The sequence below is a fragment of the Acomys minous genome, assembly GCF_964271855.1.
Source record: "Acomys minous genome assembly, chromosome: 11".
Lineage (NCBI taxonomy): Eukaryota > Metazoa > Chordata > Mammalia > Rodentia > Muridae > Acomys > Acomys minous.
The window spans coordinates 30,877,235-30,901,676 of NC_140492.1; the positions used below are offsets into that span (position 1 = coordinate 30,877,235).

A 24,442-nucleotide genomic window follows, 5' to 3' on the forward strand; every position below is an offset into this window, starting at 1 on the left:
ATAAAGCAATATACTTTCTGGGATTCCACCTGTCACATCTGACTTCTAAGTCATGAGAACACGGAATTTCTGTGGGTAATTGAAAACTACCTTGCCCTAAATTGTGTTCACAGGCTTCTTCCAGCTTGTTTAGCCATCCCCATTCACAACAATGTTAGGCTTTAAAAAAAAAAAAAGATTCATTCATGTTTATGGTTCTACGCAGTTAAGTGAGGAAGAAAACAAGTTTGGATATTGAGTTATAGAAACAATCACCTTTTTATATGGGCGCTGGGTGGAGGGACATGACTTTTTGTTTTGGGCTTTGTTTTTGGTTTTTTGAGACAGGGTTTCTCTATGTTATCTTGGCCGTCTTGGACTTACTTTGTAGACCAGGCTGGCTTGAACTCACAGCAATCCGCCTGCCTCTGCCTCCCGGAGTGCTGGGATTAAAGGTGTGCGCCACCACGGCTTGGGACATGACTTAAAAAAAAAACATTTTTCCCTTTTTTTCAGAGCTAGTCATTTGCAACTTATTCTCTCTCTCTCTCTCTCTCTCTCTCTCTCTCTCTCTCTCTCTCTCTCTCTCTCACACACACACACACACACACACACACACACAATTTTCGATGTGATCAATTGCCCCAGTTGAGGAAGAAGAGACCACCTTATGCTTTTATTATGAGCATCCAGTATGAATTCTTTTTTTTTCTTGGTTGTCCTTGACTCACTTTTGTAGACCAAGCTGGCCTCAAACTCACAGCAATCCATCTGCCTCAGCCTCCTAAGTGCTGGGATTAAAAGTGTGCGAATTCTTGCATATACTCATTTTCTTCATACGTCCTTTCTTCCATTGTTTTTGAGTCTCTTTTTTATATTTCTCTCCAGAGAAACAATTAAGGGTTAGGTTCTATTTTTGCCTTCCCTTAGAAGGAGATCTGGGGGAGATTTTTTTAATCCTGTGGTTGTGTGTGCGTGCATGCGTGCGTGCGTGCGTGCGTGCGTGCGTGCGTGCGTGTGTGTGTGTGTGATTTTTGACTCTCCTTTCACTTCCACTTTTACAAGTATGTAGTACCTCACTTTCTGGCCTTACCCCCACCCCACCCCCGCCCCACCTTTCTGGGACTCTGAGGTCCTTAAAGCACAGTTTAGCTTGTTCCTGAACCTCCTCCACTGATGTTTTGTATTTTAGCTTCTTAAGTCTCAAGCTAGGAACAATTTCCTCCAGCTTTTTCCTAGTTACCTAAATGTAGTCAAAAATTTCCATTTTGACACCTCTGTCTCTCTGTCTCTCTCTGTCTCTCTCTCTCTGTCTCTCTCTCTCTCTCTCTCTCTCTCTCTCTCTCTCTCTCTGTCTCTCTCTCTCTCTCTCTCTCTCTCTCTCTGTCTCTCTCTCTGTCTCTCTCTCTCTCTCTCTCTCTGTGTGTGTGTGTGTGTGTGTGTGTGTGTGTGTTTAAGTCTTTTAAAACAAAAACATTTTAACTCTTAGTTGCAAGTTAGAACAAGTAAATATGTGTTTATTCTGTCATATTTAAATAAATATTGAAAACTAGCTCAGTTAAGAATAAATATAAGGCTGAGCATGGTGGTGCACATCCTTAATCCCAGCACTTGGGAAGCAGAGGCAGTCATAGCCCTGATTTAGACCTACCTAGTCTACAAAATAAGTCCAGAACAGCCAGGGCTACATAGAGAAATCCTTTCTCAATAAAAACAAACAACAAAACCAAAAGAATAAATATAAAAGATGAGGGTGTGGTGGTGCGCACACCTTTAATCTCAACTCTCTGGAGGCAGAGGCAGGCATATTGCTCTGAGTTCGAGGCCAGCCTGGTCTACACAGTAAGTCCAGGACAGCCAATCTAAATAAAGAAAACCTGTCTTGAAAAACAAAACAAAAAAAAGGGCAAATATTAACAAAATAATTTGTACTTATTTACTTACTTTTGCTAAGTAGCTTCCTTAGTCTGTTATATTGGGAGTGTTCAGAGCTACAAATCAATTTATTATAATGCTTTAGTTCATACATTTCTTTTAGTGTTTTTAAAAATGTGGGGTTTAAAAATTGCTTTTGAAAACTTGAGTATTAGAGACACTTTCAATATTCATGAAAGGTGAATTTCTTCTCCTTCTTCTCCTTCTCCTTCTTCTAATTCTTCTTCTTCTAATTCTTCTTCACAGACAGCATTTCTCTATATAGCCTTGGTTGTCCTGGCCTCACTTTGTAGACCAGGCTGGCCTTTAACTCACAGCGATCTGCCTGCATCTGCCTCCCAAGTGCTGGGGTTAAAGGCGTATGCCACCAACGCTGGCGCAAAAGGTGAATTTCATGGAAGATTATTTACTTATTTATTAATAACTAGGGGAAACAAAGCAAAACTAATCAGTCTACATGTTGTTCTTTAATACTGTTTCAGGTTGACTTTCAGAGTTGAAGTCTAATTGTTGCTAAGGGCAATAAATTACTGAGAGCACCTTTAGTGACAAACGGCATAGGAATTTTGACATGTAACGGAATCTATGTCCCCTCATCCAAGTCATGTTTGTAAAGAATGTTTATTGACATGGAAACTGTTTAAGATGCTTAAGACCAGATAGAAGTGTTTTTCATTTAGGATTTTATTTTTATTTACTTATTTTTGTTTGAGATCTGTGGTCTTACCACGTAGTCTTAGTTGAACTCAGAGCTCGGCCTGCCTCTTACCTTCTGGGTGCTAGAACTAAAGACTCACACTACCACCCTCAGTCAAATAGTGGCCCCCATTCCCTCAATTTTAGAGCATGTACATAAGGTCTCATAAATACATAAACACATGAGATCTGGATCCAAACCCCGAATCCATGTGCTTCCCATACCCATTATTCGTAACTTGAAGGCACTTGTATACTTTTCTCAGTGCATATAGAAGTTTGATTTTGAACCCTCATAGACAGACAAGTGTGGAATCTCTTGATGGTATGCTTATGGCTGAGTTTTATTATTCATTTTACCTGCTTATTTTCTTGGGTTTTCTTTATTAAAATTTATTTTTAAACTTTCTTTTTGGGTTTTTCAAGACAGGATTATCTATGTAGCCTTGACTATCTTTAAACTTGCTCTGTAGACCATGCTGGCCCCAAACTCAGAGAACTGCCCACCCCTACCTCCTGAATGCTGGGATTAAAGGCGTACATCAACATACCCAGCTATTAAAAACTATTTTTTTTTTAATTAAGGAAAAGTACAGGATAAAATGTCTTATTTTCTTGCTTAGATTATTTTTTTTATTTTTTTCTTAATTATTTTCAAGTACAGTCATTTTGCATAATGAAAATTTCTCTTATCCCCAAAGATGAGTGAAATGCTCCCACCTTGGTGTGGGTGTACAGAAATGATAATTTGATAAAGTGAATTTAGTAAAGGTGTTATTTTACATTTACCAGAGAAATCCTAAGCATAATTTATTGACACAAAGTCTTTCATATGTTTACCATTGTTTTCTAAATAATCAGTAAGTTATCTTGTTTTGAAAAGCTATCTCAGGGCCGGGCGTGGTGGTGCATGCCTTTCATCCCAGCACTCGGGAGGCAAAGGCAGGCAGATTGCTGTGAGTTCGAGGCCAGCCTGGTCTACAAAGCAAGTCCAGGACAGCCAAGGCTAACATAGAGAGACAAAACAAACAAACAACAACAACAACAACAAAAGCTATCTCAGGCTGGGATTGTAGCTCTGTGATACAACTTTTATCTAGGATACTTGTAGCTCATGCCATAATTATTAAGAATATATGTATGGGGCTAGAGAGGTGGCACAATAGTTCAGAGCACTGATTGCTCTTCCAGAGGACCTGGGTTCAATTCCCAGCACCCACATGGCAGCTCACAACTGTCTATAAGTCCAAGATCTGACCCTCTCACACAGACAGCAGCCAAAACACCAATGCACATAAAATAAAAATAATTAAAAAGGAATATATATAAGAATATATGTATTAGAAAAAGAATATATGTATTTATGTGTATGGATAAATTATACATATGAATATGTATGTATGCACACACTTTAAATCAAATTTAAGAAATATATACACACACACAGTCTAAATCAAATTTAAGAAATCTCTGTAGCTGGGTGGGTCTGGTGATATAGGCACAAAAGAAAGTAGATAGGTTGCAAGTTCAAGGCCTATGTGCATTGCAGAAGTTGAAACTCAGCCCCAGGCAACTTATTGAGACTTTTCTTGAAAATAAAAGTCATCTGGAAGGATAGGATGGAGGAGAAATTTCTACTAGGATATGAAGTAAATAATAAATCAAAAAAAGGAAAATAAAAAAACCAAGAGAAAAAAAGGCTGGAGGTGCAGCTTTGCTATAGTGAGCTGACCAATTCCCAGTACTGCAAAAGAAAAAATCCAGTGAAATTAGTCTGTAGTAAGTTAGTAACCAATATAATCTAGTGTACTGGATGCCATTCAGGTGCACATTAATATGTAATCGTCAGGGATTTAGGAGATGGTGAAGCAGTAAGTAGTAGCAAACTAGCAGTGAATCATAAAGAATAGAAAACTATGCAGTAGATGGGTGATGCTAATGTTGGTACTTGTTTATAAAGGCTCCATGAAGAGAAGGTGTATAATTCTATAAATGGGGCAAATAGACATGACTGTTATTAGATTCTTACACAGCTTCTTTGCTGAAGTTCTTTGGTTTAATCTAAACATGAAATTTAAGGTATTATACCCCATTTAAGTTGAGTTCAAAGATAGCTGAGGGCTGGAGACATGGCTCAGAGGTTAAGAGCACTGGCTGCTCTTCCAGAGGTCCTGAGTTCAATTCCCAGCAACCACATGGTGGGCTCACAGCCTTCTCTAATGTGATCCGGTGTCCTCTTCTGGCCTGCAGACATACATGCAGGCTGAACACTGTATATGTAATATGTAGTAAATAAATAAATAAATATTAAAAGAAAACAAAGATAGCTAGACTTCTAGAAATCACACCGTGGCAAGGGAACTCTGGTTTTTGTAGCTGTGCAGATGGTTTTTGATGTAAGATATGAATTCACATAGTGAGAAAATACAGACTAGCTTAAGAAGAAGAACCAGAACTGAAGTTGGAGGAACTGAAATAGAACTCAAATGGCTCCCTAAGAATAATTGGAGAAATTCAATATTGGAGAAAACCAGGTAGCAGATGGCATACTAGATGTGTTTCAGGAAGACAGGGTGGTCACCAACAGCAGAACACTTGATTTGTTGAGAGTGTGTGGGTGTGGCGGGAGATAAAGAAGAATGGAGGTCTCCATTGGCAGCTGCTCAGTGAGTGATGAGTTGACTTGATATACAGAGGATCATTTGAGATTACTGATATTGGGTATAGAGTAGGCACTAGATTATACCTTTCTTTATCAATGTTCACCAGCCCGAGTTATGGCATGGCGGACATAACTCCCCCATTCAGGAGTGGGTGACAGAGTCTATGGCTTATCACTTAACTAACATTAAGGAAAAGGGGGACAGGCTTGGTTTCTGGCTTCTGTGGTAGTCTATATACATTATTGTGTCAACTTTTCCTGGAAGACATGAAAAAGTGTGTGTTCACTTCAGATAGGAACCAAAGTAACAATTCTACCAAAGTCAAGCTTGCTGATCCAGTGAGTTTATTGAGGCTACTTAGCAGAGTAGGGATAAGGGTGTGACTTGTAGGAGCATGAATGACTCATTCCTGAGCTCTTAACCCCCAATGGCGATGAGTCAGGAAAGCTGCATCCTTGGAGATCCCCGTGCAGCTGGTAGACAGTGCAGCCTTTAGGAGTCTTCTCTTGCAGAGGTTGTTAACTGTCCCTATCAACTTGTGAATCTTATAAGCTTCAGCTTTGCTGAATTTAGGTTTGTTTACTTCCTGAGAGCACTAAGGAATCTTTCAATTATGAGGAAATTGCTTATCAACACTATCCCCAAACATGTATACTATGTATATTAATATATATTTCTACTACTAAAGTTGATATCACTAGGATATTTTTACTACTCCAAAATATAATGTTCTAAATACTCTCTATTTAATGTTACTGAGTTTACTTGCATGGGGCAATGATTTTTTAAAAAATACAGTAACAAAAGCTTAACATTGTCTTAGTATATTTTCTGTTGCTAAAATGGAATACCACAGACTTAAGTAATTTATAAAGTCAAAAGATTTCTTATAATTCTAGTAGGTAGTAATTACAAGGCTAGAAGTTGAAGTGTCTGGCTAGGGCCTTCTTACTGAATCAAAACTTAGAGGAGAATACCATGTGTCAAGAGCAAGGGAGCATATATACTAGGTTCTCTCTGTCTTTGTTTCTGTCTCTGTCTTCGTAAAAATTACTAATGCTATTATGATTGCCCCATCCTTGTGATGTCATCTTAAAAAGGCTCCAATTCCAAACACTATCAGAATGTAAATTAAGTTTTTACAACATGAATTTTAGACATTCAAACTATAGCAGTTTTAAATATCCAGAATATTTTATTAAATTGTAATATATATATTGCTTCTTACGCTTATTTTCAATGTTATGCATGTATCAGAGATTTTGATAATTGCTTTGCTTATTGCAATGCATTAATTTGCTACCCTTCATGCTATGTACTATTATTTCCATTTTATAGATAAGGGAGGAACTAAGATTGAGAGAGCAAATGACTTGGTCAAGTTATATTGCTAGTATATGATGATCTGACTGTAGCCTGGCTATTGTTGATAAAAACCAGCCTATACATTTTAGCTACTATGATAGACATATAAAGTGTAGTATATCTGGGATATATATTTGATACATATTATAGTATTTAAAATCCATTATTGATTGAGTAGAAGTAATGTCATGGACACCAATTTAAAAAAAACACAAAACAACAATGCTACAAATGTTCCTGATTGTGTGTATTATTTACCTATTGCTGTGATAAAACACTATGACACAAAGCAACTTGTGGAAAAAGAGTTTATTTTGGCTTACAGTTACAGAGGTATAACGTGATAAGGAGACATGTAACAAGCAGCAGGCATTGGGGCAGGGGCAGGAAGCTGAGAGATCACATCTTCGGATGCAAACAGGGGCAGAAAGCAAGCTGCCTGGAAGTGGCACAAGGCTTTACCTCTCAAAGCCCTTTCTTCTCCAGTGGCATTCTTCCTCCAGCAAGGCCATACTGGTTAAACTGCCCTAGACAGCACCACTACCTGGAGACGCAAGTGGTCACATATATGACCTATGGGGACACTCTCATTCTAACTACCACAGTGTAGAAGAGAAAAGGGGGAAGGGAAGGAAAAAAGAAAAACCCAAAACTTAAATTTAGCTTACTGAAGTTTCTCATACAATGATAATTAACTTTTATTCTATGTCCCCTATGAACCTATGTGAAGATCCATTAATCTCAACAGGAGTGGCCTATGATAGCAGTTAGCCTTCAAATGTAAACATGTGATAATTTAAAATCAGTAGAAGTTAAGTTTATTATCTTGTCTTTTTAAAAGAGAAAAACATGGGAAATATTTTAAATGTTAATAAAATGATTAACATTTTCATCTCTACATGTTATTTAGAATACTTTAGAAGTCCCTACCAACTCTAAATAAAATAGATATGCATTGTTCTTACTTTACTTTCTTTCAACTTAGAACCCTTTAAAAACTATTGCCCATGACTATCTAGATTATAGACATTATTTGTAAACTTCTAAAATTTGCATATATTCATGCATATAATAATGGTGGTGAAATGGTTTCCCATTGTCTCCAGAAGGAGTAAAACTCACAACAATCTTTGGGCCACAATTAATTAAGATACTTGCAAAATAATTTTACTTTCAACTCTCATGACCTAAAATATTTTTTTATCCAGGAAACTAAGGTTATAATAAATATGTAGCAACCTAGAAAAATATAACTAAAAAAAAAAATGAAACAGTTAATTTGTAGTAAGATTAAACAGTTTGACTACAAGTCAGCTCATTCCTATGTGCTTACATCTGGAATTTAGGAGCAAAGGAAGTGCTGTAAAGAATAGTCAGATAACATATTTCACTAAAAAGAGATTTTTTGAAGTCTTTACCCTTCTGAAATTTAAATGTTATAATTCCATTTTCCTTATGTGCTAATCTGAGGTTCTAAAATCAGATCTCTACCCCCCCTCCTCTCTCCTCTCTCTCTGTATTAGTTATGCATATTGGTGTTTTGCCTGCATGTATATCAGTGTGAGAGTGTCAGATCTTGGAGTTAACAAACAGCTGTAAGCTGCCATGTGGGTGCTAGGAATTAACCCAGGTCCACTGGAAAAGCAGTCAGAGATCTTAACCGCTGAGCCCTCTCTCCAGCCCCCAAAGGAGATTCTTTTAAGGACTTCATAGCTTGCCTTACAAACAAATATACCCCAGCAGTAATCTAAACACCCACAGTCTGAGCCTCTGTTGCAAATCATGTGGAACAGCCACACTGCCTGTTTGCAAGTCTGCACTGGTGCAGTTTGCTCATGCATTATCTCTTTTCAGTCGTTGTCTTAATGACGTAGGATGGAGAATGTGTACAGCCTTTAAGCTACTTGCTGGTCTTCTAGGAAAAAGAAAGAGTCACTCTCTGTCCTAGATTCTTATTTATGATTTGCAACAATATTAAACACTTTTATTTGGGTTTTTTTGTTTTGTTTTATTTTGTTTTGTTTTTAAGACAGGGTTTCTTTGTGTAGTACTGGTTGTCCTGGAACTCGGCTCTGCAGACCAGGCCTGCTTCTGCCTCTCTAGTGCCAGGATCAAAGATGTGAGCCACTACCGCCCAGGCTAAGCACTATTTTTATCTTCATTTTATTAACAATCAGCTGAGGTTCAGAGAGGTTAAGCATGTATTCTTTGTTTTGGTTTGAGACCTGGTTTCTTATTACGTAGGCCAACTTTAGGTGTCTTTCTCAATCTATCTCCACCTTAATTTTTTTTTTAAACAGACAGAGTCCCTCTCTGTAACCCTGGCTGTGTTAGAACTCTCTCTCTCTCTCTGAAGACCAGACTGGCTTTGGAACTCACAGAGATCTGTCTGCCTCTGCCTCATGAAGGCGTGCACTATTATGCCCAGCTCCACCTTATTTCTTAGAACAGGATATTACTGGGCCTAGATCTTGGGCTGGCTGGGTGGAGAGCTCTGAAAATGTAGTGTCCCCTACCAGAGAACAAATGCATGATGCCATGCCCAGCTTTTATGTGAGGGCTAGGCATCTGAACTTGAGTCTTCCTGCTTGTACAGCAGGCCTTTTACTGACTGAGCTTTCTCTCTGTCCTCTATAACTTGCATTTAGATTTTACTAGAGCGCTCCACCAAGTGGTTTGTACCACTGTTTTTGTTTGTTTGGCAGAGAGTTCTTATCCCCAAATATTTTTACACCCAGAAAGTAGTTTGAATTTTTCCTTTTAAAAATTTTATGAGCTTGGTGGTTTGCAACTGTGGGTGCCAGATCTTAACTGGTGTTTCCTATATTAGAAGTAGAGCATACTCCAGACTTTGAATCATATTTCTTCTGTGTGGTCCTGGTACTTTTTGCTAGAGTAGGCCTGGAGTCTGTGTAGTAGCACAGCGTGCACACACTGTGTGAGGAACCCCAGGTGCAGCTGTTGTCCTACAGTCTTCACAGTCCAGGGTTCTGTTCTTGTTTCCTGTTTCCATCCTTGTGCTAAGACACTTTGAGTACCTTGGTACCTGGGCTGTTGCAGCTCCCCTGACATTTAACCTTACTAAATTAAATCATAAAAGCACTCTTCTACTCCATGTTGGCACCACTTAGATAATCACCAAGAAATGAAGTTCTTTTAGATGTTTTTGAATATATGTACACACACACACACACACACGCACACACACACACACACACACACACACACACACACAGAGTCTTTGGAAACCAGTGAATACTTTTTTAAAAAACAAGCAAACAAAAGGTTTACTTTTAATTGTGTCTGTTTGTGGACATGTGCATGTGCAAGTGCCCTCCCAAGTGCTGGGATTACAGGTGTGTGCCACCATGCCTGGCCACTATGGTATGTTTTAAGAAGGACTAAGTTCATAATTTATAAACAAGAATGTAGAGAAAAAGAAAGTCATACTGTCCAGAGTTTAGAAAGAGGATGAAGAGTGAGAGTATTCTGGCTGATGTTTTGGTGTCTACCCTTCTTTTTCATTAACCAGTATAGACTTTCTAGCTGTTTCCTCTAGTTTATAGAAAAGTGTTGGGGTTACAGAAGAGGAAAAAAAGAATGTTGTCTCTTATTTTATACAAAGTATAGATAGAGAAACATTACCTTTCTTATTGAAAGAATGTTTTTAAAAAATTGATTGCATCTGGATGATGTTACTGTTTAAAAATACAAATGCTATATAGAAAATGCTGCCTACCATTCAAATGTAAACTAGCAGAATGCTATTTAACCGAATATTTAAAATATAAAATCTCAACTAATTTTAAATATTACAAAGATCTTAGTTCAAAGAGTTGTTTACAGTGTTTTAATGGCAGTTGCCGCAAACCAAGGTTGCTTGTTAGTATGGAGTTAATGCTTTGAAGTATATTTGTATTTGATATCGATACTCTGGAGTTTGTTTCAAACTTTTTCGTAGTCTATTGATTTTTGTGTGAAGCTAGTTTTGATGTCTTTCCTTTTGAATGGAATACATTCCTGTAATATGATTTTACTTAATTTCCTTCTTTCTTGTGCAAATTTAATATCTTTTGTTAATTCAGTGAATATAAATATAGGGGATGTCAGTGGTTTGGATAGAAAAAATACAATTACTTCATTATAGAGTCTCTTATTTAACAAATGATTTCCCTCCACCCCCAACTTAAGAAGTGTTTGTGGCTAAAAGAACCAAAGCTTACAAACCAAAATTGGTAGGGGACTGTAATAATTTTAAATTTCTCAAAGTGCATTCTGGTGGGCATTGGGGGACACTTTGCAAACAATGAAACTTATAAAAACCAGAACTGAAGAATTGCTGTAAACCTAGACAGATATCCTCAAGTACTCTATTTTTCAAATAGGGAACCATTGAGTATATTTGCTGAATTGTTTACTGAAGAAATGGTTGACAGGAGAAAGAGAAGAGTGTCTGTGTCCTTTTGCCACCAGGTAACAAATTATTTCTACTTAAAAAATGGACTGTTGATAATAGCTATGGGATATTTAGCAGACTCAGCATATGCAAATTTCAGTATATTTTTCCTTTTCTAAATTAATTTTCTCAGATAGTCAGATAGGAGAGACTTAATATCAGTAGCTGATTTAATAACCTTGCCAAAAGATGTTGACTAGTGATCTTTAATATGTGGCTAGGATCTGAATATGTTCCTGTTATATGTCTGTGGCTTTTTTTTTTACTTTTAGTGACTGTCTATGATTTACACGTCATGCACCAAAATCCCTCTCCTCCCCCCAGTAAAATAAAACAAACAAACAAACAAAATCTTGTCACAGAAGCTGTAGTGTATCACGCAGTATGGCTTTTTGTCCACATATGTTTACTTTCGAATGTTCGTTGCTATGAGTCATGGGTCTGGTTTGAGGCCTACACTATCCTTACCAGGTCCTCACTGGGGCTGATGTTGGATATCCTGTTGTTGCCATGTGTCGAGGAGATTCTTAATCTTTGAATCTGTAGGAATGGCCCCTTCATGTGTTCCAGCAGGTCATACATGGGGTAGATGTTGGGGTGAGGTCGACTCAGAGTCCTGGATCAGGACCTGCTCTCCCGCTCCCGTGTGTGGTCATGGCAGGTCCAGCTGTATCATGGCGGGCCAGTTCTCCTGTTCTTGTGTCCTCAGGGCAGGGCTGGCTCTCCTGCTCCCATGTCTTCAGGGCAGGGCCAGCTCTGCCACATCTGTGTTACTTTTTGTATTCAACTTTGATGACGACATGAAAAAAACCCTTGCATATTTTCAGGTGACATGAACTGGAAGTAAGTGCTAATATACTAGCTGTGCATGCTTGATGGTTTGGGCTAGTATGGAGAATAGGAAGAGTGAAACCTATGAAATTAGGAGGACTGCTTAAGAGCAATCTCTGTGTGAAAAAGAGAAAGTATTTTTTCCTGACTGAAACATCAAAATCCATACTACCAATAAATTACACAGATGTGGCAGTGATGTGATTTGAGTCAGCTATTAGTCTGTGGTTCATTTTGGTTCATGTTTAAGAGGAACATGAATGGTAGTTTGGGCTGTGAACAGGGTATGATCTTGAGAGATGTAGAAATTTTGGAGACCATTGTGAAAATAGTTAAAATGAAAAATGTTAGGTATCAAATTCAGACAAGAAACTATAGAGAAATTGATGATGCCTGCCATGGACATTTGACAGGCTGTGGCATTCTGTTTATATAGTTTTGGATCACCAAACTAAAACTTGTAGGTAGATTCTGTTTTTTGTTTCATAATGAAGACTATTCTAGCAAATGAGTGTGTAAAGTAAGTCATCTCTATTTAATTTTGCTTATTTATTTTGCTACTACCAGAAGTTGCATTTGGAACTTCATACATCCTAGTCTGCACTCTATCATTGAGCTATGGACCCCAACAAAAAGTTATCCTTTGATGTGAATTATCTATCAATAGCTGCATTTGAATTTGCATAAGCTTCTGGGTGGTAGGTATGTATAGAATAGACAACCTTCAGTGCCATAGAATTTGAAGATGCAAAAATACTCATGCCAGTTTGCATCTGGGGAAAGTTTGCTCTTAAACATACTGAGAGCTCTTAAAAAGTCCTCCATGTTATGTAAATATCAACTTAAGGAATAATGAGTTGAGCAAGGAATATGCTTTATTAGGCATCCAAAAATACTGAGCTTTAAGTTGTTTGCAGATTCCAAATGGCTTTTAACTTTCTAGAGTCTGCTTTAAATCATTTTGGTGTTTTAAAGAATTTAACTTTCTTAGCTGGGTTTGGTGGTGCACGCCTATAATTCCAGCACTCAGGAGGCAGAGGCAGGCAGATCACTGTGAGTTTGAGGCCAGCCTGGTATACAAAGCAAGTCCAGGAAAGCCTAGGCTATCCAGAAAAGCCATGTCTCGAAAAACCAAATCTCCCTCCTCCCCCTCTCTGTGTGTGTGTGTGTGTGTGTGTTTGTGTGTGTGATATATATATATCTAACTTGGAAAAAGATTTTTCTTACAAAATTATTCTAGTTAGGAAAGTTCAAAATGATGACTGACTCCTTTTCTATAAATGAGTGGTTTGTGTTGTGTGTGTGTGTGTGCGCACACGCACGTGTGTGTTTGTGTGTTTGTAGGGTAGGGTGTGTTGCATAGGGTGCACATAGCTTTGCGTATACATGGAGGCCAGATGAGGCAGTCATATCCAGCTCCATCTTTCGCCTTATTATCTTGAAACAGGGCCTTTCACTGAGTCTGGAACTCAGGTGGTGGCTAGCAAGCTCCAGGAATCATAACTCCCCTTCTCCCTCCATAATATAGTACACAGATATTCATAATCAGAGTATTATGCTACTGTATCTTAAGAAGCACTTATTAGAATGTTTAGTGCTAGTAATAGTGGTAATATGCATGTCAGTTTCGAGTATTCTCTGTTTAACCATTTTAATTTTCATACTTTTGATGTATAAACAAAAGTTGTATATGGACTGTGAAAATTTGTTAACAAAAATTGGTAATGATTTGCAGTTGAATATATTCATTTATTGTATTTCTTTTCCACATTTTCAAAGATAGTTGATTGTTCCAAGTAGTTGACTCTTAGACCAGGTCTTCAGTTGATTTTATATTCAGATTTATACTGTAAGAAAAACAATATTGATACTTTTCCTTACCTCTCAGTCATGTGCATTCATGCAGAAATAATGTTTTTGTATGTTCTTTAAGTTTTGTTTGCATTTTAAATTTAAAGTTGGCAACATTTTCCCATAATAATGTACTTTCAAAATCACTTCTCTTAAGGTGGTTGAAGACTATGCTGGACGATGGCAGGTCCCTTTGCCCCAGCTTCAGGTTCTTCAGACTGCCCTTTGCTGTTTCACGTCAGCCAGCGCATCCTTCCCAGATGAGTGTGAGCATGTTCAGTACGTGCTGAGTAGTCTTGCTGTGTAAGTACTTTGTTTCTTATCAACACATTGTTTTCTTTGATATATGGGCTGAGGAAGAAACCTTTCCTAATGTCCCTCAAAAAGAAATTGCCATTTCTTCACTCAAGTCATTTCATTTTCATTTTCAACAATTAAGAACAATTTTATTTTTATTGGGGTGAAATGGATTTGTGGTACACACATTCCTCTGGTCATTACATTGTGCCTTATTTCTCCAGGTGGTCTTGGCAAGTTTGAATGTTAAGTCTCAGAATATGGTAATTGAGGTTATGATAATTAGGAGAGAGAGACTTAAAAACCTTTCAGATAACATTGAATTAAAATTATAAACTGGGCACTTGTGTTTTTTTCTTTTTGCCCTCCTAGGAGCCCACTAAAATTATAATAATAAAGAAGTAAAAGAAATACAGAGAAAATAAAATAGGTAAGAATCAGTAGTGATAAAAAGACAGCCACAGCCGGATGTGGTTGCACACACTTAGGGAGGCAGAGGCAGGAGCATCACTGTGAGTTAGAGACCAACCTGGTCTACAAAACAAGTCCAGAATTGCCAGAGACACACAGAGAAACTCTGTGTCTGGGTGGGGAGTGGGGGTGGGAGCCGGGGTGGGGGAGGAGACAGCTACACCTTTTTTGGAGTTCAGAAAGGATATAGAGCTCAGGAACAAGTTCAAACCCACCTATTGTTTCTGTTTGGCCTCAGCTCACACTTGTGCACTACACTGGGCTGTGAAGTTATCCACTGGCAAATGAAAAGGAAGTACCAGAGTATGTCTCTATGGTTAAGTATCTGAACTTCTTACTGCTTTAGGTATCTATATACTTAGTTATAAGGTGGGTTTTAAAAACTGTGTAGTGATGAAATCAAGTAGAAAGAAGTCTGTATTCCTTGCATCCCTACCAGTAGGCATGGAATCTGAACATGCAAGGTGTGAATTGTCCATAGGACCTGACCATTTGAATGCAAATGGGTGAAAGAGTTACTTGTAGATTTTTTTTAGTCAGGCCATTCACCAGGCTTAAGGGTCATGGTGGTTTTTTGTTTGTTTTGTTTTCTTTTGTTTTTTTGAGACAGGGTTTCAATGTAGCCTTGGCTGTCCTGGACTCACTTTGTAGACCAGATTGGCCTTGAACTCACAGAGATCTGACTGCTTCTGCTTCCCTGAGTGCTGGGATTATAGGTGTGGAGCACCACACCCAGTTGTTGTTTTCTAAAGGAGTTAAATGATGTTGGTAGAGTGACCTTTGCATTCTCTTACTGAAAGATTCCTCCTGGAATGGCTAGCTATTTAAAGTACTAATGGTTGTTAAAGAATCATCAGACATTTCAAGATTTCCTTCATTGTGAAAAAATACAATGGAAACAAAATTTTAAAAAGAGTTATGGAAGAATAGTATTAATGTGAGAAACAAAAAAGGAAGTGGGAGTTTCTGACATGAAAATATTAAGATCTAAAATGTACTGCATTTTAAAGAGGAAGTTGAGAAGACTGAAATAACATTAGATACCAAAGGTAAGGTTGAAATTAAGAAGTATAGTCAAGGAGTTGGAGAGATGGCTCAGTGATTAAGAGCACTGGCTGCTCTTCCAGAGGACCCAGGTTCAATTCCCAGCACCCACATGGCAGCCCACTACTGTCTGTAACTCTGGTTTCTGGAAATCTGACACCCTTACACCAATGAGCATAAAAAAATAAAATTAAATAAAATTTAAAAGAAGTATAGTTAAAATGTAAAGGCTAGAAAGCTAGAACTTAAAAAAATTTTAAAAAGTAGACAGGATGTAAAACAATACAAAAGAAAGTTGGGTACCTATAAAGCTATAGATAGTGACATGTACCTACAATCTAATTACTTAGAAGGCTGACACAGAAAAATCACAAGTTTGAAGCCAGCCTGGGCTACATTGCAGAACCTGTCCTGAAGATAATAAAATGCAGACATACATGTAACATACAGACTGAGAAGGTTGTACTTAATGTATTTAGAAACATATACAGACACTACTATATAGATACATGTATGTATACATATGTGTACATACACACACACATACACACACACACACACACACACACACACATATCAACAGTTAATGAAAAGAAGAGGCCATGATTTAGAAAGAGCAAGGAGGGGTATGTGGAAGTGTTTAGAGGGAGGAAAGCGAAGAGGGCAAATGACGTAATTATATATCATTTCAATATATAAAAGAAATAATTATCAAATGAGATAAAAAGAGAAAAAAACATTGTGTTCTTTAAAAATTGGTCATATATGCTTAAACTTGGGAGAAAAAAATATAAGATATCATGTTTTTACCTTAAAAACTTGGTTATTAGCTGGCCATGGTTGTGTATGCTTGTAATCTTAACACTCAGGGAGGCAAAGGCAGGCAGATCCTCTGTGAGTTTGAGGTCAGTCTTGTCTACAAAGTGTGTTCAGGACAGCCAAGGCTACATAGAGAAACCCTGTGTTGAAAAACCAAACCAACCAACCAAACAAACAAAAAAGTTGATTATTTAAAAATGTTTTGTGATACTTAATGGACTGAAAACTATAATGCTGTTCGTAAGTACAAAAATACTTACTCAAACTAGGTAAGTGAAAATAACATGAGAGAAAAGCGTGTGTGTGTGTGTGTGTGTGTGTGTGTGTGTGTGTGTGTGTGTGTATGGTTAGTTAACCATAAGAAAGCAAACACTGGAACAGGAACGAATTTCAGGATCTTCTACATAATCATACTGAAAAAAGGTTTTCTTTTTCCTTTCTAGGCTTAATCTTTTGCTTTAATTAATTCCTCTAGAGCCTCTGACAATACTAGATTAACCTCAGCTCATTAACTAGCCAGTCTCTCTACCCACCAAAAAAGTATATTTGGAAGATCTCAAGCTCAGTTTGGTTTGTGTCCACTACTTGGGGTTAATCACTGGTGAGGAAAAGGTGGTAAAACTTTTGGCTTATTCTAATGAAAGTCCATGCCACCCATGTTACAGGAAAGGTACTACATAGGCATCTCCACTGAACCATAGAAATCCCAAAGAGATAAATAGTTCTCTTAAGAAACGTGTCAGGTAGTTGCAAACGAGTCTAGCTAGGTTGGCAAAAACTGAGTCCACTATAAAGAACATTTCTATATTTTGAGGACTTTAAAAACACTTTCAGTATTTTCTACTGATTTTGAGGAAAATAAAAGTAGTAAATTACTTTATTATTTTATTATTTTATTATTTATTTATTCAGGTTACATGTCAGTTATTATCCCTTCACTTGTATCCTCCCGTTCCTCCCTCCCTCCCTCCCTCCCTCCCTCTTTCACCCTATTTCCTTCCCCAAGGTCTGTGACAGAAGGGGACCTCCTCCCCTACCATATGGTCAGAGCCTATCAGTTCTCATCTTGGTAGCCTGCTTATCCTTTCTCTGAGTGCCACCAGGCCTCCCCACCAAGGGGAAGTTAAATTACTTTATTTTTAAGTATAGGTATTATTCTTTTTTTGTAAAGTGCTATTATCTCACCCCCACTTCTTTGCTATAATATCATTGTCAACTACAGTGCTGTAATATGAAAGTTTTGAAAGCTTTTGGAAGTACATCATCATCCTCCTCTTCATCATCATTAGTTTAGCTTTTTTGAGACAGAGTCTTTCTATGTAGCCTTGGCTGTCTTAGAACTCACTATATATATATATCAGGCTGGCCTCTGTCACCCAAGTTCTAAAATTTTATTTTTGAGATTATAATATAGTTATATCACTTCCCTCTTCCCTTCCCTCCAGATCCTCCCATATATCCCTTCTTCGTCTTCAAGTTCATGGCCTTTCTTTTCATTAATTACTGTTATATATATATATGTGTGTGTGTGCGTGTGTGTGTGTGTATTACTAAATACAACATACTCCATTTGTGTATTGTCACTTGTGTGTATGTGTTCAGGGCTGACCATTTAGTATTGGATAACCAGTTGGTGTGCTCTTGCCTGCATAAGGCTGTTTTCTTTCCATGCTCAGCATTCCTTAGTAGCCTGAAGTTCTTTGTGTTGAGGCCTTGTGGTTTTTCTTCTGTTCACTTAGGCATGTTTATTGTTGTTGTCTTTGTGAGGGTCATGTTTAGGTAGTCATGTTGGTGAGAATTTATGGGTCTGAAATTTTTAGGAGACATATCCTTACAGCAAACTTTGATCCTTTTACTGCTACAATTATTTCAACTCTTTTACAGCAAACTTTGATCCTTTTACTGCTACAATTATTTCAACTCTTTTTCAATGTTTCTGAGCCCTATGTGTGGGAGTATATTGTAAATATAATTGGGAATGGCCTCAACAACACTGCATTTTGATTATCTGGAATGTTTTAGGAGTCTCTGGAAAAATGTTTCCTTGAGCTGAGGACTACATTTATATGTATATAAAAACATATTTTAAATGTAGTTAGGAATTATGCTGGCTTAGTAGAGTGGTGGTTGTGGGTTCTTCTTCAAGATCCAGGACTTTATCTACCCTGAGTAGGTGCGTAGATGTTCATGGTTCCCTCTTGTTGAGTTGTTTGTAAGTCTAATTAGAGAGCTGTTAATTATCACCAAGATATGTGTGTTGCTACTGTGTCCTTAGGGTTATAGTGCCATGGGGTCATTGATGTGGTTCATTGGCATCATACTTGCTTTAGGACTGTTGGCTGCTTTCCTCCTTTGAAAGCTTACATGACATGCCTGGTACTAAGAAAGCTAGTCCTCTGGGAAGAGCTGCTCAAATCAGTTTGAGCTCAGGGGTCCTGGGGTCCATGTATCTGAAGTGCATGGTGCCTTCAAACAGAAACTTACCTTCTTCCTTCTAGGGATATCCAAGCGCAGTGGCAGTAGTCTGTAATATTTTGTGAGTGTCTTGGGCAAACTTGACCAACAGCTCAAAAGAAGGCTTCTTATTTCCTGGTGTTGGGGTTTATTAGGTGGTCTTTGGCTCTTGGAGGGATCATTGTCAGCCTTGATGAGAACGTTTCATTTAAACTATGTGCGTACATCTATACACAAACATACCCATATTATTGTGTCTTTTGAGGTGTTAATAGTATGTTTTTAAAATGACTTTCAGACATATTTCCTGTTATATCCTTCCTTCTCCTGTATTTATCTCACTCCCTACTTAGAGCCCCCTTCTCATTATTTAAAGTGTCATAAGGTGGTTTTATTTTATTGTTTTGTTTGATAGCCTATTTACTGCTGCTCATATAAAATACAATAGTTTAAGAATCAAATCTTAAACTATGTGGCCTGTGTATAATCACATTAGTCTGTGATCCCAGCATGTATCTTGTTGAGGCAGGAGACTCAAAAGTTCAAGGTTCTATAGGAAGGTTGGGGCCACCATAGGTTACATGAAACCCTCACTCAAAAACAAAACAAAACAAAAAAACCTCCAAGAATCAAATGTTATATAAGATGGAGAACACTAGGTAAAAGAATGAGTCAGTGATGTGAACTGATTGTTAAGTAGTGCTGTATTTTAAAAGGGAAAGTTTCTGTATTACTGGAACCTACTGTAATAGAAAAAAGAACTATGTTTTCACACTAGAAGAAAAATAGAGAAATAGCAAAGTGATTGTTCCATTAAAATAGTAAAAATTTTGTGATGATAGTATTTCATTTTTCTAAAACAAACAGAAAATTGTTCTAGAAGTCCATAACTATTTTTTAATTTATTTCCTATAAAACTCTGTGTTTTGTTCTTAGGCATACACTGGAAACAAAAAACTCTTAGTCTCAAAAAATCTTGCAGAGTTTAGAGATACTAAATCACCAGTTATATTATTATGTAATTGCGATTTTGAGGTAATTGTAGTGTGTGAGAGGGCATAATGAAGGCTTCCCCTGGTCTGGGATGTGAGGGGAAGCCTTCTGGGTGAGTTAGCGCTCACTGAGTTTTGAACGAATGCTAGGAATAACTAAGTGAAGCAGCAGAAGACCCTCTCTTAGCACCACATAAAGGCACCTAGACAAGAAGTCAGAATTGTCACAGAATTCGTTACGTTTAGTCTCTGTTTGAAGACTTCTTTTTCATAGTATATATTATATATGTATAAAATTTATTCAGTTGAAAAATATATATGAGCTATGTGTTTAAGATTCTGTTTTATATGCATGTAATTATATATATATATATATATACTGTATATAAATATGTAAGCTACTGTATTCTCTGGTAGTAATTTCTATATGTCCAATTTTATAAAATTTAGTACTTCCTGTATTATAGGAAGACAGGCCATCTCTAGTCTGGGCAGTTGAACTACGGCTTTTAAGGGGATCTATAAAGAGAATGAAAATGAATTCTGTTTTTATTCACCTGAGTAATTTTCAAATTTTTGGAAATGAAGTCATGTAAAAATTATTTTAAATTTGTTACCACAACAAAACTGGCTTTATCTGGGTTTACTTCCTTTGTAAACTGTATTTTATTAAAAAATTGAAATTGTGTGTGTGTGTGTGTGTGTGTTTGAATTAAAGTATACCTCAAATTCTGTCTTTATTTTCTTCCACAGTCATATTATAGAGAGAACTATACAGATTTCTATTTTCCTATTTTTGCTCCCTCTGAGAACAAAGAAATATTCTTGCTTTAATTCTGTTTCCTTGCCCCCATTGCCACTAGTTCTGGGGATTAAACACAGGGCCTTGTACTTTCCAGACAAGCACTCAACCACTGAGCTACATCGCCAGCCCTCTATATTGTTCTTTAGTATTACATTAGAATATTTTTTTTTTCAGTATTTGTTGTACCTATAGACAATATTAAACAAACCTGTATATTTTATCTTGTTCATGGTTAGAAATTTAATGTTTCATTTGGTGCTAGTTATGACTGGAATTTTTATACCTATAATTTTGACATTTTTGCATGTTTTGTGTATTTTGTCAACCTGTTGAGACTAATAGTCATCTTGTAGCCAAAGTAAAGATTAAAAGTCTGTATTTTATTGTTAAATTTGTATTGGTAGGTATGGAAAGTGATAAGTAATGAAATAAATACCCTATTTCCACCCACTGATGACCATGAAAGAAAAACAAAACTTATGCAAGCTTAACTTAAAATTTAAAAATAAATTATTTCAGGATTTCATACAATATATTGTGATCATATTCCTCCCTGTCTCTCTCCTTAATTCCTATCACATCCGTCCATCCCGCCTGCCTACCTCAGCTTACGTTCTGACTGGTTTAAGTCAAATGCTCTACAATAAAGGCACAGTGCAAGAAAAGACAAGAATGTTTCCAGGCATAAATGACACTACAGTCTCTACTGTGCTATAACATGAAACAAAGCTTTATAAATGTACACACATTTTAAAAATCTGATTTATAAAGTAACACCATCAAGCGTCAAAATGGTCAGTAAAATCAGCTGCAAGTGTATAAAGATTCCAGTGGGAAAGATGGGCAGCATGCTTGAACAAGCTGCAGATTTCTGCACAGAAATGGGAAATGTAAATATTCAAATGTAGGTGCTAGAAACTAAAAAGCATAGTATTGCTTAGAATGGCTAGTACTTTTGATGAGGTCATTAGTACATTTATGAAAAGGAAAAGGAGTTGGAGATGTAGTTTAGTCAAAGTCCTGGGTTTTGGCCTGGAACAAAAATTGAATGAATGTTGAATATCTATTAATGGAAATTATCAACTTTGAAAGGCAAGAAAAAACCAAAACAACCTTTAGGAGCTTTGGGAAAATATAAAACTATTAAAATCCTACAGCGACCCAGGCACCATTGTGCACACCTATAATCCCAGCACTCGGGGAGGCGGAGGCAGGCGGATCTTTGTGAGTTTGAGGCATGTCTTTTTACATAGTGAGTCCAGGACAGCCAAAGACACACAGAGAAACCCTGTCTCAAAACAAAAAAAGAATCCTAGAACAGTGGTTCTTAACTTCCTAAAGCTATGACTCTTTAATATAGGTTAATATAGTTCTTCATGTTACAGTGACCCTCCAACCATAAAATTATTTCCTTGCTACTTCATTACTGTAATTTCACTACTGTTATGAATCATAATATAAATATCTGATATGTAGGATATCTGGTAAATGATCCTCCCTCCCCCTGCAAGGGGTCACAATCCATAGGCTGAGAACCTTTCTTCTAAAAGGAAGATCAAAAATAAACCAGAAGCAATTTCTACAAAATACTGGCCAAATTTTTCTAAAAACAAGAGAAATTAATACCCTGACCCAGAAATTAAGTCCAAGCATGATTTCTCATGTACACATGCTTACAGAGTTCGTGCCTCAACAGCACGGTACTCAAATTGAAAACCAGGGCATAGTTTTTGCTTCAAGAATAAAAATTCCAGACATACAATACAAACACTTCTTCTGGAACTATGCAAGGCAGAACACAATGAAATTACCTCATAAAACAAGGAGATAAAAAGAAATCTTTCAACTGAAATATATTTCTAATTGGAAGAGAAATAAATGTCTTCAGTTAAGCCCCAACTCAAGTGTCAGTAGTGCATTCCTAACAGCTCTGAACTACAGCGAGGGGAACTAGGAGAAGCAAGGGGAAGAGGAAGAAAAGCTCTTGAAGTAGCACCAATACTGAGCAAATGTTGGACATGATAGTGATGGTTTTACTATTTTTGAAATCCACATGTATTTTTAAATGTAAATGTAATTTGAATTTATCAATATTTCCTCCTTGCTTCTGAGTTTGAGTCATAAAGATGTTTTAAAGCTATGTTATTGGAATCTTTTTTAAAAATATTTTCATTGATTAATTTTTTGTATTTGAATTTTAGTTTGAACATTTCCCGTGTTTAGAGGTTGGGGCAAATCATATCTGCATTTTAAAAATTTGGCTATATAGACTTGATATGCTACTACCTAAAACTTGGCTATTGAGTTGAGATGCTCTTAATATTTAAGTGATGCTCTTTATTTAAGAACCTTTTTTTATTTTACATTTGGCTTCAATAATCTATTTGTTCATATGCCAATATGATATTGATTTAATTGCAGAGGCTTTGTAGAATGTAAAATTAGTTCTTTAATATTATTCTTTGTTCCATAGATTCCTTTCCTTTTCTTTCTAACCCCTTTCTCTTTCCTCCCCCCTCTCTTCTCTTCTCTTCTCTTCTCTTCTCTCCTCTCCTCTCCCCTCCCCTCCTCTCCCCTCCCCTCCCCTCCCCTCCCCTCTCCTCTTCTCTTCTCTCCACTTCCCTCTGTTCTCCTCCCCTCTTCTCCTGTCTTGTGGTTTTTATTGCTGTAGTGAAACACCATGACCAAAAAGCAAGTGGAGAGGAAAGGGTTTATTTAGCTTATACTTCCATATTGCTGTTCATCACCAAAGGAAGTCAGGGCAGGAACTCAAACAGGGTAGGAATCTGGAGGCAGAAGCTGATGTAGAGGGCATAGAGAGGTGCTACTTACTGGCTTTCTTCACATGGCTTGCTCAGCCTGCTTTCTTATGGAACCTAGTTCCTCCAGCCCCGGGATGGCACCACCCACAATGGGCTGGGCCCTTCCCACCAATCACTAATTAAGAAAATTCCTTATAGCCAGATTTTATGAAATACTTTTCTTAATTGAGGTTCCCTCCTTTCAGATAACTCTAGTTTGCTTGTCAGGTTTGTCAAGTTTGTTTGTGCCATTCCCTCTGCCCTCCTTCCCCTGCCCTACCTTCCTCTCCTCTCCTCTCTCTTCCTTTCTCACTACATAGCCTTGTTTAGCCTGGAACTTACTATGTAGACCAGGTTGCGTTGGAACTCAGAGGGTATCCATCTATCTGTTCCTCTGGAATGCTGGGATTAATAAAAGGTGTGTGCCACCATGCCCAGATTCATAGCTGGTTTTTTTTGTTTGTTTTTGGTTTAGATATTTAGCTTTGTAAACAACTTCTCTCAAAAGTTGTATGTAAGAGCACAAGGTTCTGCTTTCAATTCTCTAAAGGCTCTCTATAAAAGAAAAGATTAATGTTAGTAAAGGTTCATTTATTTCTCTTTAGGCAAGAAGCTTTGTCTATAACTCAAAAGTACCAAGTGGAATAGGAAGCTGATATAGAAGCTGAAGAAGTTATCCAGAAGATCTAGCTAAAAAAATTGTGAAAGTGGCAGTTAGACTATTTTCTTTACTGTAATAGAATACTTGAAAATGACCAACTTAAAATGAGGATAGGTTTCTTTATTTTGTGAAGTATCTGCATGTGTGTAAGCAAGATTGCCCTTGTGTGTGTGGGAAAGAAGTTGATTGCTCTCCACCTTTGTTTTTAAGACAGGGTCTTTCCCTGAACCTAGAGCTTGCTGTTTACCTAAACTGGCTAGCCAGTGAGTCCCAAGGCTTTGAATGTCTCTACCCCCTGCCACCCTAGTGCTAGAGTTCTGGG

The 24,442-nt window shown here is 37.3% G+C and overlaps 1 protein-coding gene across 4 annotated transcripts in view; it reads left to right on the forward strand.

The window, feature by feature from the left end:
- Positions 1-24,442, forward strand: part of ZNF654 (zinc finger protein 654) — a 63,970-nt gene that overhangs the window by 6,377 nt on the left and 33,151 nt on the right. For 2 of the 4 annotated variants that reach the window (XM_084801975.1, XM_084801974.1), the window contains exons 2-3: positions 11,024-11,111; positions 13,934-14,079. In XM_084801975.1, coding sequence (XP_084658101.1) covers positions 11,064-11,111; positions 13,934-14,079 — 194 coding nt within the window. In that variant the 5' untranslated portion in view covers positions 11,024-11,063. The remainder of the gene's footprint in view (positions 1-11,023; positions 11,112-13,933; positions 14,080-24,442) is intronic. The other 2 variants (XM_084801973.1, XM_084801972.1) reach the window with 1 other exon arrangement.